The sequence below is a fragment of the Tachypleus tridentatus genome, chromosome 6, assembly GCF_004210375.1.
Source record: "Tachypleus tridentatus isolate NWPU-2018 chromosome 6, ASM421037v1, whole genome shotgun sequence".
Classification (NCBI taxonomy): domain Eukaryota; kingdom Metazoa; phylum Arthropoda; class Merostomata; order Xiphosura; family Limulidae; genus Tachypleus; species Tachypleus tridentatus.
Window position 1 is genome coordinate 158210274 of NC_134830.1, and position 16363 is coordinate 158226636.

Here is a 16363-nt window from a genome sequence, read left to right on the forward strand (position 1 = left end):
TATCTAGACCACGGAACACGTATTGTGGTGGTTATCAGTTACGTATCTAGACCACGGAACACGTATTGTGGTGGTTATCAGTTACGTATCTGACCACGGAACACGTATTGTGGTGGTTATCAGTTACGTATCTAGACCACGGAACACGTATTGTGGTGGTTATCAGTTACGTATCTAGACCACGGAACACGTATTGTGGTGGTTATCAGTTACGTATCTAGACCACGGAACACGTATTGTGGTGGTTATCAGTTACGCATCTAGACCACGGAAACACGTATTGTGGTGGTTATCAGTTACGCATCTAGACCACGGAAACACGTATTGTGGTGGTTATCAGTTACGCATCTAGACCACATAACACGTATTGTGGTGGTTATCAGTTACACATCTAGACCACATAACACGTATTGTGGTGGTTGTCAGTTACGTAACTAAACCACATAACACGTATTGTGGTGGTTGTCAGTTACGTATCTAGACCACGGAAACACGTATTGTGGTGGTTGTCAGTTACGTATCTAGACCACGGAACACGTATTGTGGTGGTTATCAGTTACGTAACTAGATCGTAGAACACGTAGTGTGGTGGTTATCAGTTACGTATCTAGACCACGCAACACGTATTGTGGTGGTTATCAGTTACGCATCTAGACCACAGAAACACGTATTGTGGTGGTTATCAGTTACGCATCTAGACCACGGAAACACGTATTGTGGTGGTTATCAGTTACGCATCTAGACCACATAACACGTATTGTGGTGGTTATCAGTTACGCATCTAGACCTCGGAACACGTAGTGTGGTGGTTATCAGTTACGTATCTAGACCACGGAACACGTATTGTGGTGGTTATCAGTTACGTATCTAGACCACGGAACACGTATTGTGGTGGTTATCAGTTACGTATCTAGACCACGGAACACGTATTGTGGTGGTTATCAGTTACGCATCTAGACCACGGAACACGTATTGTGGTGGTTATCAGTTACGTATCTAGACCACGGAACACGTATTGTGGTGGTTATCAGTTACGTATCTAGACCACGGAACACGTATTGTGGTGGTTATCAGTTACGCATCTAGACCACGGAACACGTATTGTGGTGGTTATCAGTTACGCATCTAGACCACGGAACACGTATTGTGGTGGTTATCAGTTACGCATCTAGACCACGGAAACACGTATTGTGGTGGTTATCAGTTACGCATCTAGACCACGGAAACACGTATTGTGGTGGTTATCAGTTACGCATCTAGACCACATAACACGTATTGTGGTGGTTGTCAGTTACGTATCTAGACCACGGAAACACGTATTGTGGTGGTTGTCAGTTACGTATCTAGACCACGGAAACACGTATTGTGGTGGTTGTCAGTTACGTATCTAGACCACGGAAACACGTAGTGTGGTGGTTATCAGTTATGTTTTCATGCCATAGAACAATCAGCCTGGTAGACTTGCCCACTTTAAAACATTAGTGTAAAAAGACTTAATTTCTACTTTTGATTAAATTCGAGAAATCCCAGTGACAAGTTCTTGGGAGTCCGGAGGTATTATGGTACAAGAAGGATCATTTTGAACGTCGGGTTATAAAAAGTGGATTTTTTAAAACACACTTCACACTCTGACGAGGACCAGTTGATTACATCCCAGCTCACGCTTCATCGGTACAAGCCTAAATCCTTAACCCTAAAATGTCTCTGATGTTTCTAAAGTTAAAATGCTGTAATATTAGGCCTAGTTTTTTATTTTACTGTACTTTACAACACAAAACTGGTACTTTTATTGTCAGTCTCCTAAACTTCTCTGAAGGGGAGGGGGGCTCAATTATCTTTCTTGGTTTACAAATTGTATAATTTCAAAACTACACCCGTGTAACCTTTTTTTTTTTTTTTTCCTTGCCTTTCAGAACGTGTTCGTCAGATTCAAGAAAAACTAGAAGAATTCGTTTCGGCTCTGAACGCAGAGAAGTGACAACTCTATTAATGAAAATGATTTCACTGTACAGTATTCATCTGTAGTTGAAGATAAGACCTTCCTAGGCAGTAGTAGACCTTGAATTTAGAATAGAAAATACGTGGAAACGACATACGTGCTGTTCAAACATCGCATCTCGTTTCCTTAAATAACATCGGCTGGAAATTTGAGCTGTTGTGTAAAGAAATATACACGAAGATACATTTTTCTCCACAAATGTGTATGTGTGTATGATTTCGACATGATTATATGAAATGTTTTTAAAACAAGCATAGTTCGTAAATAGCCGTATTTCCCCGTTCCTCACCAGATTGGTATCTAATAAACATGTGAATATCCGTTTTCCGCAAGGTTGGTATCTTAATATACATGCTCTGATAGCCTTTTGTTCTAAATAGGGAGGAAAATATCCGGATAAACCAGACAAAACGTTTCGTGTATATATATTATTATTATTTTAATGTTTATCGTTTTTTAGGGTTCCACAAACATACAGAGTTAGGGAAACGAAAGAAATTGGTAATTGATTACAGAAAGTCTGTAAAATAAACTTTTCTGTGTTACGGAACATGAAATGTTGAATAACAATGTAGAAGTCAAATGCGGAGATTAAAAAGAAAGATATTTTAAAAATACGTAAAGGACGAAGCGTAAAAAAATATGGGCCTTTTAGTGGAGTTGTTAGTTAGGTTTATCCATAAAAAAATCCCAGTATTTTTTAACTTGGACTAAGGCAGTATATAATGCTGCTGCACAGGGATTGGTCAGTGTATAATGCTGCTGCACAGGGATTGGTCAGTGTATAATGCTGCTGCACAGGGATTGGTCAGTGTATAATGCTGCACAGGGACTGGCCATTATGTAATCATGCTGGACACAAATTTACACGAACCATGTAACTCAAAAAACAAACAAACAAACAACAAAGCGCTCTTGTAAAGTTTGATAAGTAGAAATTTGTGACCTGTTCTGAGAAACGAATAGAAAATTTTGTGGGAACCCTGCATGCCTTAAAGTTTGATTTTGAAACTGCTATGTACGCTTAATAAATAAATAAAGTTTCGTGTAGTGTGTAGATCCTGACATGAATAGAAAAACACGACGTTTCTGTGAAAGAACACGTACCACAAAATCAAGCCATGACCTGTTTTCAGCGAGAAATGTGGACAATGAAAAGTGTACTTCACACTTATTGCTATAAAAATGAAAATGTTTATGAGTATGCTGGTAAAATTCAGAAGTAAAAATATTTTGAGCGACTTGTTGAGTTGACACCAGCGTTGAAATGTTTCTTACCTCTTATTTTTAAAATTTCTATTATATTAATTGATTAAAAGACGAAGACATCTTCGAAATGTGATCAGTTTGCAAAACAAAAATTAAAAGGATAATAATAAGAGTTGCGAAACGGCAACAAGTTTTATGTGTCAGCAAAAAAAAAACAACGCAGTTTTTCCTGTTTGTTAGTTTAAAATAAACACCGGGTTTTATCTGCCATTTTGTGCGTGTTTCTGTTGGTGTGTTCGTGATATTGTTACACCTTTCACCTCTGGAAGTCTGTTGTGTTAGGTCAACGTACACTTACTGTATGACCACTACAAGTTCTATAAATCCAACGCCCTTATATTTTCACGAGTTTTTGTTAGAATATTAAAATCAAACGTATCGTACGTAGCATAGGCGAACCGTCAGAGTCACGCGAACGGTGATGTAACATGTCTGGAACAAGTCTACACATGTCTTTCTAGAAGCTGGATCTTTCTAAAACGTTATAAAATAGTGTTATATCTTGAATAATATTGTCTCCCTCTAGTGTAGGTAATAAGAATTCATGATAATAGATTTGTCACGTTTGCTACTTGCGTCCTCCGAAGTTTGTTTGAATATCAAATGTTTTTTTTTTCTTTGCGGTTATAACACATTGTCCCATTGGCCAGAATGCAACAGCTGTAATCAGAGACGTTATAGGTTAAAATGTGTTCTATAACCTACATTGTTATGAACGTATTGGAATAATGAAACAAAGGTCCTTCAGTTGAGGGATAAAACTGTTCGAATTTTATTGGGAGGAATTAGTATTTGGCGTCAGTATAAATCTTAATGAAGTCAAAACTGTTTCTTGCATGATGTGATATAATGTAGGATTAATAATAATAAAAAGTCTATGCTGAAAATTATTCGATATAAAATGTTTTGTCGTTACTACTACGTTTGTTGGGTGGCCCGGCATGTCCAGGTGGTTTAGGGCGCTCGACTCGTAATCTGAGGGTCGAGGGTTCGAATCCTCGTTGCACCAAACATGCTCGCCCTTTCAGTCGTGAGGACGTTATAATGTGACGGTCAATCACATTATTCGTTGGTAAAAGAGTAGCCCAAGAGTTAACGGTGGGTGGTGATGATGACTAGCTGCCTTCCTTCTAGTCTTACGCAGCTAAATTAGGGACGGCTAGCGCAGATAGCCCTTGTGTAGCTTTGCGTGAAATTCAAAAACAAACAAATGTTTGTTGGGGAAGAGTGGATGGTACCTGAATATTTCGATGGAATTAATCTGAAGTATAAAAACATGACACGGTTTTTAAAACTGGAAAAAAATATAATTTTTATGTAGACGACATAAAAATTACAGTTTTCACTGCTGCAAAGCCCCCACCCCAACTTAGTTCTAGCGAACTTACAACGCTAGAAATCGGGTTTCGATAGACGTGATGGGCAGAACACAGACAGCTCATCTTTGTGCTTAATTTCAAACAAACTGATGCAATATATATCATATTATCAGTGTTGTTACTACTATATCATTATTATGACCACACGTGCCAAATGTACCAGTCATTATTGGTTGGATGTTTGCCGGATACTATTCTGAGGGATGGTAAAAAATATTTTCAAAACTGAAAACTGTAAAATTATGAAAATATTAACCGACGTTTCTCGATATACATGGTACAAATTTACATTCACTAAGAATATTTTATAAACTTATTAACTTGAAACAAAAAACGTGGTTTATTTTTGTTTGTTTTTTAAATTTCGCGCAAAGCTACTATCTGCGCTAGCCGTCCCGAATTTAGTAGTGTAAGACTAGAAGGAAGGCAGCTAGTCAGCACCACCCACAGCCAACTCTTGGGCTACTCTTTTACCAACGAATAGTGGGATTGACCGTCACATCATAACGCCCGCACGGCTGAAAGGGCTAGCATGTTGGATGCGACCGGGATTCGAACTCGCGACCCTCGAATTACGAGTCGAACGCCTTAATCCACCTGGCCATAAAAAACAAACCTGGAGAGACAGAAAAATTAATGGTTACAGCCCAGTATTCCGGAAATTGAACATGTGGGCCAGTGTTCAGTCTGGTTGTTATATTACATAAACATACATATATACTCTTCAAAAAGAGAAACACAAAAGGCAAAATATGAGACACATTGTTAACAAGTTTATTCCAGGTAGTTCTGTATGACATGTGTGAAACTTTGCACATTCACTGCTGAACATCCAAAGTCTGCAAAGGCGAAGTCCACGCTCACTAGGTGAAGTTTAACGTCAATAACGAGTATGCCCCCCCGTGAGCATCAATAACTGCTTGGCATCTCCTGCCCATGGAAGCGATGAGATGACGAATCACATCCTGTGGAATGGCTGTCTACTCAGCCTGCAAAGCTGCTGCAAGCTGAGGTAGAGTCTGCGGTTGAGGTTGTCGCCGTTGCAGACGTCGGTCCAACTCGTCCCAAAGATGTTCGATGGGGTTTAAATCTGGTGATCTGGAGGGCCAGGAAGAACGTTGATGTTGTGGTGTCTCAAGAAGACAGTGGTGAGTCGGGCTGTGTGAGGACGGGCGTTGTCATGTTGAAAAACGTCGTTGACGTTCACCATGATGGGTTGCACATGGGGCATAAGAATCTCGTCGACGGTTGCGTACGGTCTGATCGGAAATCCTACGCAGCCCTGGTATGGCTGAGACAGTAGACGTCGCAGTGGTGGTCCTATCCCGAAGGTGACGTAACCGGATGTTGCGATCTTGTGTGGGCGTGGCTACACGAGGTGTGTCAGATCGTGGACGGTCACGAGTTGATCCATGTTGTTGGTGACGATTCCATAGCATTGTGATGGTGCTTGGGTGGACATTCACAACTCTGGCAACATCTGATCGAGATTCGCCTGCTTCCAAGTGACCAATGGCGTTGTTGCGTTGTGCTTCAGTCAGTCTTGGCGTAATTGTATTGCGTGTCGGTGGTTTAACACTGAGCTATGGAAACCGAGAACCCGCCACATGTTGCACTTGCAGAACATGCAAATCTCTCAAATAACTTTATTGGACACGAATGCGTTTTGGCGAAAAATCCGATGTTTTCCTCCGTTTTCAAAGTGCACAAGTTTTTTTGTTATTTTGGTCTGACAATCAGTGCCTTAACACGTGTAACATCACATACTCTGAGCTTGTAACGTTATTACATATATTTCTCTTTAAAATAACAAATTATATCCCTTTTGCGTTTCTTGTTTTGAAGAGTATATAATATAGTGATGTAAAATGTTATATTAGGAACACAAGCTGGTAAAATTAAAAAGTATATTTATAACAATCTGAGAGACGTGTTATTGTTATCTGTAGTCACAACTTTCTATGGCCAGGTGGTTGGGGCGTTCGACTCGTAATCTAAGGGTCGCAGGTTTGAATCCCCGTCACACCAAACATGCCCTTTCAGCCGTGGTCTGTTATAATGAGACAGTAAGTCACACGATTTATTGGTAAAAGAGTAATCCAATAGTTGGCGGTGGGTGATAATGACTAGCTGCCTTCCCTCTCGCCTTAAACTCTTAAATTAAGGATGATTAGCGGATCTAGCCATCGTGTATTTTTGCGCGAAATTCAAAAACAAACAAACGAATACAACTTCCTAATCTTTATAAAATAAGTCGTGTGTGTGTTTTCTTATAGCAAAGCCACATCGGGATATCTGCTGAGCCCACCGAGGAGAATCGAACCCTTGATTTTAGCGTTGTAAATCCGTAGGCTTACCGCTGTACTAGCGGGGGACGAAATGTGTCGTAATAATAATAATGTTATTGAAACAGGGAGAAAAAAAAACCGAGTAAGAAATGTAAAGCAGACTCCAGTACTAGCGGGTAAATTTTTCAGAATATTGGTCTGTCCGTAACTAAATTAAAGACATCAGTCATATATATGTTACGGAATACGATATGGAAAAGGAAAACCCGTGTACATAATTTAAAATGTTTGTTCTGTTGAATTTTGCTCAGAACTACGGTAGCTTTAGGGATTATAACACCAAATATCAGAGGTCGATTCCTGTGGTGGACCTATCCCAGGTGCGTTGTGCAGCGATGCTTTTAAATAAACAGGGAGTAATAAACATAGTAGTATCCAGTAAGAATTGTGTGTGAAACAACCTAATTTAAAACTTCATCTACGGACGCACTTGGTCCATTTCTGAATAAATTTTTTTATCTACTTGTTAGGTTCCCCGTAAATTTGCAGATTCATAACACTAAAATTCGCGGTTCTATTTCCCACGATAAACATATCGATTTGGTTTGTTTTTAATTTTGCGCAAAGCTACATGAAGGCGATCTGAGCTACCCATTCCTAATTTTGCAGTGTTAAACTAAAGGGAAGGCAGCTAGTCATCACCACCCACCGCCAACTCTTGGACTACTCTTTTACCAACGAATAGTAGGATTGATCGTAACATTATAACGCCCTCCACTGCTGAAAGGGCGAGCATGTTTGGTGCGACGGGGATTTGAATCCACGACCCTCGGATTACGAGTCGAGTGCCTAAAACACCTGGCCAAACATTTTGGACAGCCCAATGTGGTCTTTCTCTTAATTAAACAAAATATAAGTTTATAAGTGCTAATAGGAAAACAAATATTGTTACCAGTATAATAGTCCATTTTTAAATTAAAATAACAGTGTCTGCTGTGTATGATACCAATTGATTGAACCCTTCAGTTTTATGGCGTTGATAATTTATAATCAGTGAATAAAAAGTTGAAATTGGTCTTAAAAACAAACAAAAAAAAACCTTTTAAAAGTTGAAGTTATTATTTGTCACTAAATGGTGAGAACCACCTGGTCAGCGTGACGAACATTAAATATTTATAATGTGTTCCATCTATATCCGAACAAATATTTTTAATTCTATTTGTATACGCCGCATAATAGTAATCTCTGTAAAACACTGCCACGTATTTGAAACGGTAGGTTGTATTCACGAATTAATTAATTATTTATTTCTCGTTAATGTATTTTAGTTAAATTTATGTTTCGTTCAGAACTTCACGGTGTTTGTCGCTGCATGATTTTATTATTAATATTTTATAGAAACTTTGTCAGGAATGCTAAAAAATACATATCTTATGATCATTCCATTTCTTTCATGCTAACGCACCCATTCAACGTACACGTGTAAGATAAAGGGGGTGATATCCGAACGCCAACGCCCTATATCACCACCCTCGAGATGCTAAAGATAGGTGGCAGATTTGGTGACAAGCGGTTCGAGAGTTATTGGTGAACACGTACAGATTTATGTCAAATAATGGTTTAGATGGTGCTTTATTTTAAAATATACATTATCTTCTCTCTTTTATTATTATTCCAGTATATGCAATTATATTAGTAGGACAGAAAAACATACGAAAGTTCGTTTGTAAATTATAATTTTTTATTGTTTCTTAATACACTGTTGATGTTGATTGTTTGTTTAACATTACTGGGTGAATTGGTCTAACGTGTCCATTTCAATGAAAATAAGTTATTATATATATATATATATATATATATTTAGCTGATCAGTGAGGTAGGTGACTGTTTGTCTAAAGGTTTTGAGTCACTATCAATATTCACCTAAAATCAAAATCCTAAATTTCGAATTCGCTCAACTCCATGGCCTCCAAACTTGATCTGACGCTGTGGTGTTGTCTTTAATCAACAGGTGCTGGTGTTCAGCGATAAATCCAACAGATTCTTTGTCTGTGTAGTTACCACACTGTCCATTAGTGTGACGCTGTAACGTAGAGATAATTATATAGGGATTCTCGCAAGATGATTGGGAGAATTTTGTACTGTAATTGATAGATTGATTTCTTATCATCTTACCAACCGACTGGTATGGCATAGGTAAACATGGACTTGAGGTTTGGCCATACTTTGATAAATACCAGATATCTTTTGTTTGGAATGGCTCGAATGAAGAAAGACTAGAGGTTTGGCCATGTTCTGGTAAATATGAGATATTTTTTGTTTCAAATGGTTCTAGTGAAGAAAGACTAGAGGTTTTGTCATGCTCCAGGGAATGTAGGATTCCTTTCGTCTGGAATGGTTCAGGTAAAGACAGACTCGAGGTCTGGCTATGTTCCAAAGAATATGGGATTTTTTTCATCTGGAATGGTTGAAATGAAGAGAGATTTGAGGTTTGACCTTGTTCCAGGGAAAATAAACTTTCTACTTTCTCTCCAGTTGTTGGTAATGACAATTTCATGGTACTAGGTTCGTGAAATCCGTTCCTCTGCTGAGATGTTAAAGGTATCGTAAGATTGTCACAATCTAACGTGTACAGATTGTTAGACGTTTCGTATAATAGTAAATCGAGTTCACGAGAACTTCGCGTAGTATGGGTAGAGTAAGTGTTACTGTCCTGAGATTTTAGATTTGGTGAATGAAGTTTGTCCAATACGTTCCAAACGTCCGACTGAAGTCTGCTGTTGGACTCTTCACAACACTTTTGTCTTTTACTCTGGAGATTTGCTTCTAGTTCCTCAACAATGATCTCGTTGTTACGTAAACGCTGTAAACCAGTAACAACCTGTTCACTGAGATTCTGGACGTATCTATTAAGATGATGAACAAGTCTTTTATATAAGAAATGGCCAGCATTGTTCACACTGGACGAATGCCTTGTTACTTCTCTTATACATTGTTGAAATCCTGCTTGAAAGTTGTTTACTTTAGCATCTACCACTTTTTCTACTGTAAAACAAGATAAAAAAAACCTTCAATAATTTTTTAAATCCAAGTTGTCATGACAAAATTTGTCACAGAGACTAAACTAACAATACATCTCTGAACAAATAAAATTATGAGGCGTACTGTAATATCCTGTTTAGTGCTAGTTCGAGACGTCATCCTCTTTTCAAAGATAAATACATGTAAGTTTGACAACTGTTTAGCTTGTTCTTTTTCATTTTAAATATTCTGTCGACTACGTTCAGTTCCAAATTTTACAAATATGAAAACTGCAGAAATCATTCAATGTAATTTCAAAAGTAACATTGAGATTAAGATATTGATTTCTAAACTATCATAACAAACATGAAAAACGACCAGTTGATCTTTTTTAACTTTCTGTTTTGAATTACTTTTTCCATTGTTTCAGCAGCAAGTTTATGGAGGCATAGAGAGTGTATATGACTCATTGTATAACTTTCTATAAGCCACCCAGTGGCACAGCTGTATGTCTGTGGACTCGCACCACTAGAAATCGGGTTTCGATACCTGTAGTGGGCAGAGCACATATAGTCTATTGAATGGCTTTATGCTAAACAAACAAAAAGCTTTTCATGAAAAAGAAACGAAAACATAGGAAGTATTGTCAGTATTTGGAATTAGAATAGGTAATGTTTTAGTTAATATATCACCCACCAGGTATTTTCGTAAAGTTTTAGTTAATATATCACCCACCAGGTATTTTCGTAAAGCTTTAGTTAATATATCACCCACCAGGTATTTTCGTAAAGTTTTAGTTAATATATCACCCACCAGGTATTTTCGTAAAGCTTTAGTTAATTCTCTCGATAGAGTAAAATCTCTTAACAACAAGACAAAAATCGATTAAGAACTAAGTTATTTGTGATAAGGCTTAGTGGGAATTAGATTCACCTCAGCTAGAGGGAGTTTACTGTTTCGTTTAGAAGAGTATTTAATCCATTATGATGTGTCTCTACCTTTATAAATTAAAAGTGATTAGACCCTAATAACAGTTATTTCGGTGAAAGACAAAAAAAAAAAGGTCTGAATTCATTTTAGTAAACTAATATTTATACCTTAATTACACTAAACATGGAATTTATGCCTGTTACAGGATCCACCAAACACTAATTACCTGAACAAGATAACAATTCTAATTTTCGTAGCTGCTGCACTGTCAATTCCAGTATGTCCGCCTTCTCTAGTTTAGATAAACTATTAATATTCTATAATAAAGAAATAAATTATGGCGTTTCTTCAAACACATCTGTACAATCAAAACTAATAACCCAGTATTACATTTGTCATGTAAGAAATGTTTTAGGAATTTCATAGATAATTAATTATAGCTCACTTTTCAAATAGAAAAATACTTCGTAATTTATTTTCTATTTATTTAGTATTAAATAATTTACCACACTGCATTTCATAAGAAAAGCACTGAATATATGAAAACTAAAATCAGTTTCTACAGTTCTCTTTTCAGTAATGACAGACTTTAATATTAAAAAACAACAACACCGGGTTTAGTTCAATAAATAATATTACCATACATTTTGAAGTCATTAGTCAAATGACTGATATAATGAACCAACAATTAAATAACTTATTGAATATAAGGTAGTAATTTACAAAAACTAACACTTCATTTCGAGATGTCCAAATACATTTTATTAAAAAGTTGTTTAAACCCTGGTGTTAATTTTGTTAATTAGTTTCCGTTTTCTAACTGGTGAACCTGGGCCTAATTTTCGGTTTGTTGCTTAATTTCTAAATAACGTTTTTTATTACTTATTACATTGTTTCTGTTTGTATTTATAAATGCGAAGTCCTGTTACCTCTTTATAATTACACGTTACTTTTTATACCGGTGAAAACTCTAAACAGATTCGTATAGTTAGGATGTACGTGCAGACTAAACTGTTTTTAAACATTTCATTTTCCGCGCCGACGGGAACATTTTTTCATACATCGTCCACGGGTACATCCTTGTCTTTACAAACCTGCTTGAAACATTTAATGAAATAATATTTAATAATAAACATTTAAGTTTTCAATAATTCTTTGGGAATTACTCCATTTAAGTAATTACATAAGTTGTTTTTTATTAGAATTAATTGGTGTTTAACACTAAAACTATGTAAAAATCCTTACTTCAAATTACTTTGACATCTTGGGGAGTGCGGATAGTAAACAAATATTACAAATTAAACAGCGTCACCTATACTTCTGAAATTACTTTGTGTAGCGAAAGCTAATTTGAATGGTAAATATGTCGCGAATACATAAAATATTGATTTTTTTTTAATTTTCCGCAAAGCTACACGAGGGCTATCTTCGCTGAACGAAATAAACAATAAATTATCATAAAATGTAACTACTAAATAAACATTCAGAAAATATTGTGTACAATAAATCTGGTTAACCTAAAAATTAAAAAAAAATTGCATTCATTAAAATTAACATATTAAAATCTTCAAAAAAAAGGTTAATTTCAATAAAACTGAATGGTAAACGAAGAATTCAAGTACAGTAACAAACCTCTTTTTTCATGTTTTCTAGGATTATGGTTTTGAGCTCAGCCAGACTCTTATTGATTCTAACTCTCCGTTTTTTCTCGATCTGTGGCTTATTTGGCTAAACGATAATAATTTTTAAAACATTATTATAAAAAGTATGTGACGTACAAGAATTTACAATGGTGAATATGCAGGCAAAGCAAATCACAAACGCCTAACCATAATAAATTTAGTAATACAATCTCAGATCGTAATAAGCATTTCCAGAACAGAGTGAAGCTATACATAAGAAATCTTTATTAAGGACTGTAAAAATCACTCACGTAAGACCGAAAAAGGTTAATAAGAAACATTAAAAAAGTGGAAGAAAACGAAAGCCTGGCGCTTTCGTCAGATGGACTTGTCACGTGGTTAATGAAATGTTAGATCAACACAACCAAGTGTCCGACTGATTCGTTTTCAGTAATCATTGTGGTTAATCGATTAACTCTTTCTTACATTTTTATGTGACTCGGGGATATCGAAGAAACACCTCTCACATAATTTGTCTGTTAAGAAATACTTTTCACGCCTGTTTAGTGTTGAAAATACATATTCGACATAAGTTGCGTTTTGTTGACCAAAGAAGTACACGAAACACTTTTAAATTATTTCAGAATTACAAATAAAAGAAATTAACTGATTTAGTTCGAATTACTACCACTCATCTGTTTACCGATCAGAATATAAAAGTATCAATGAGAGTTTTTGATTGAAAGTAACAAAAAAAAAGGTACAATAATACGTCAACTTCACTATCTAATGTTACGAGGCCTATGCTCAGTATCAGGACTCTTCACACTGGCTGGAGTACTGCATACATAGTAACGTTTCATAAGTTTTTTGTATTAACGAATTGCTTACCAACAACTGTTATGGAAGTTGGTGGATTGTAATTGTTCGCCTTACAACACAGCAAAATCAGAATAGAGGTTATTTAAAGTTCATGCATGGTTTGATATCTCTTATAGTATTTAAATAAAATGTCGGTGGAGGTTTAAGCTCCACGCAAAGGAAATTATTATGAGTATTTTAATGATTTTTTTTTTATATAATCTAAACAAATTTATTTCTATGTCACAACAAAGATCAGTCAGATCGTCACTAGTGAGGCTTAAGAAGCATATGCTGTATGTTAGTCCCAAACTTCGAAACTCGTTTAAAGCCACTTTGTTCCAAATTATCACGAAATCTCCATTTTGTTTTCATAATAACTTACTTATCATTGTGCCACTTTGAATAATTATCACGTGGGACTCCCAACCTCTTAAATAATCCTTTAAAATAAAAATGATTGTTACAAATTTTGAATTCACGCAACTCGCACATGTAATTTTTAAGAATCATGACTGACTCTTGAGTGCACCCCCAAGAGTCAACAAAATCGACATTGCAATTAGAAGTTCTCCATTTTAAAGAAGCGGGAGGGGTTGTCGAATACAGAGATCGCACAGTTTACAGTTTTGCTCTGGGCCTATAGATTTAATATTTACAGTTTTGCTCTGGGCCTATAGATTTAATATTTACAGTTTTGTCTGGGCCTATAGATTTAACATTTAAAGTTTTGCTCTGGGCCTATAGATTTAATATTTACAGTTTTGCTCTGGGCCTATAGATTTAATATGAGATTAAGGTGTATATGATCGTTAGTAGAATGTTTATAAATTGTTTAGAATTTAGACCCCCCCCACTGTGAAAATTTCACGAAGCGATATCAGTAAAAAATACCGTTTAAAAATCAAGAGATAATACGTTTTCGTAGGTAAAAAAACAGAAAGAAAACAAGAACCAATCATATGGCCTTCGTTTCTTCTTCATATTATCAAGTAATTTGTATTCAGATGTAAAAATGTACATACTTATACATATTTGTATATAAGAATAAACATGTTTTCTTTTGAAGATTGTACATACATTTGCCTAAATCACACCAGGTTAACTTGAATAAACAGGTTTCCTTATAAACGTTGTACATATCACACCAACATAAAGAGTCCTACCCTTCTTCGTACTTGTCCTTGCTTGTTTCTGCTTGACATCTTAACGTATAATGGTTCGAGTCTAGTAGGAGCAACAGTCGCCCGGTGTTGTGACGTTGAAAGCACTTTCCTAACTACTCAAAACTGATACGACAATCTCCTATTAGTTCCTTCCCTGGCCCAACCTATTACCAGAAAGCCGCTGGAGGCGACATAAAGTTTCTCTTGACGGCCATAGCCTGGTTTGTCAGTTAGAGGTCAAACTGTGTTGTTAAGATGCAGAAAGACAGTTTATGGTTTCAAATGACGAGAAGCAAGTTCACTTACCAGTCTGATCGTTTCGGGGGAATACCATGACGTTGGCTCTGATACCTGGATATGGTAAATCCTGTACAACACATGGAATTGATTTCAAATAAGTTATTCAATATCAAACAAAAATGGCAGGGAAGAACAGCGTTTACAGGGTAAATGTTTAGATTATAGTTATTTGTAACTGGAAAAAACAAAGATGAAATTAAAATGTTCGCATGCGCAATCTATTACATAGTTTTGAACATGTCGAGATAAATCATGATAAAACTTATCACTCGTCCACGGTTCAAATTAACAATAAAGAAACAACAACAACAACAAAAACCATTGCACCCATTAAGGTTAACGTGGCTCATTAAGACATTGTTATACTCATTAAGGTTAACGTGGTTCATTAAGACACTTTAAAACTCATTGTGGTTAACGTGGTTCATTAAGACACTGTTATACTCATTAAGGTTAACGTGGCTCATTAAGACATTGTTATACTCATTAAGGTTAACGTGGTTCATTAAGACACTTTAAAACTCATTGTGGTTAACGTGGTTCATTAAGACACTGTTATACTCATTAAGGTTAACGTGGTTCATTAAGACACTGTTATACTAATTAAAGTTAACGTGGTTCATTAAGACACTGTTATACTTATTAAAGTTAACGTGGTTCATTAAGACACTGTTATAGTTATTAAGGTTAACGTGGTTCATTAAGACACTGTTATACTTATTAAAGTTAACGTGGTTCATTAAGACACTGTTATAGTTATTAATATTAACGTGGTTCATTAAGATACTGTTATACTTATTAAAGTTAACGTGGTTCATTAAGACACTGTTATACTAATTAAAGTTAACGTGGTTCATTAAGACACTGTTATAGTTATTAAAGTTAACGTGGTTCATTAAGGCGTTGTTATATCCACGAAAGTCAACGCGGTTCGTTATTTCTTGAACACTGAATCAACCCTCATCAGAAATAATAACGTATATATTTTAGTTAGTTATAACCTAAAAATAAACAGAAACCAAAATAAATGTAAAAAATTATAAAAAAAAATGCTGCACTAATTTAAAATATCCCAGAGTACAAGTGTAATGTGGGACATAAAATGTACCCTGGGTTTTGGAGGTGGCATGAAAGTAGAACCCACATTGCGGTGGGGATACATCGTCTATCAGTCGTCACCTCCATTCTCCAGTCTCACACAAAGAAATGAAATAAAGGAGTAGCGATATAGAAATTAGGAGAGCGAGATGTGGGTGCTCAAACACACAACGCCCAACATCTCTGTCACCCTTCACTGTCTGCGGACAGTTGTAGGAAGGTGACTACTCTACAAAGTAAAGAAGAAAAATAATCGAAAAATGAAAATAAGGATAAGTAATTTTTTCTCTAAAAATGTATATATATTATGTTGTCTAGAAGTCGGAATTCTCATGATGACATTTAGAAGCTGAATATTAAGCAACTTATCGTTGGTTGGTTTAATCCAACGTTTGTCACTTACAAGGTGTCTTAATTGTCTGATGTTTCA

At 36.0% G+C, this 16363-nt stretch overlaps 2 protein-coding genes across 2 annotated transcripts in view; one reads left to right on the top strand and one right to left on the bottom strand.

Moving 5' to 3' along the window:
- Opa1 (Opa1 mitochondrial dynamin like GTPase) overlaps positions 1–2320 on the top strand; it is a 71090-nt gene extending 68770 nt beyond the window's left edge. Inside the window, exon 28 of the mRNA XM_076509074.1 lies at positions 1914–2320. Coding sequence (XP_076365189.1) covers positions 1914–1978 — 65 coding nt within the window. The 3' untranslated portion in view covers positions 1979–2320. The remainder of the gene's footprint in view (positions 1–1913) is intronic.
- A 6416-nt stretch (positions 2321–8736) lies between these two features.
- On the bottom strand, positions 8737–14647 carry LOC143251519 (uncharacterized). Its single transcript, XM_076502794.1, has 4 exons — positions 14536–14647; positions 12519–12614; positions 11113–11203; positions 8737–9980 (listed from the first exon to the last, which is right to left on the bottom strand). Exons 1-4 carry the CDS (start codon positions 14572–14574, stop codon positions 8890–8892), a joined length of 1317 nt encoding a protein of 438 aa, XP_076358909.1. The 5' UTR covers positions 14575–14647; the 3' UTR covers positions 8737–8889.
- Between the last annotated feature and the right edge of the window lie 1716 nt (positions 14648–16363).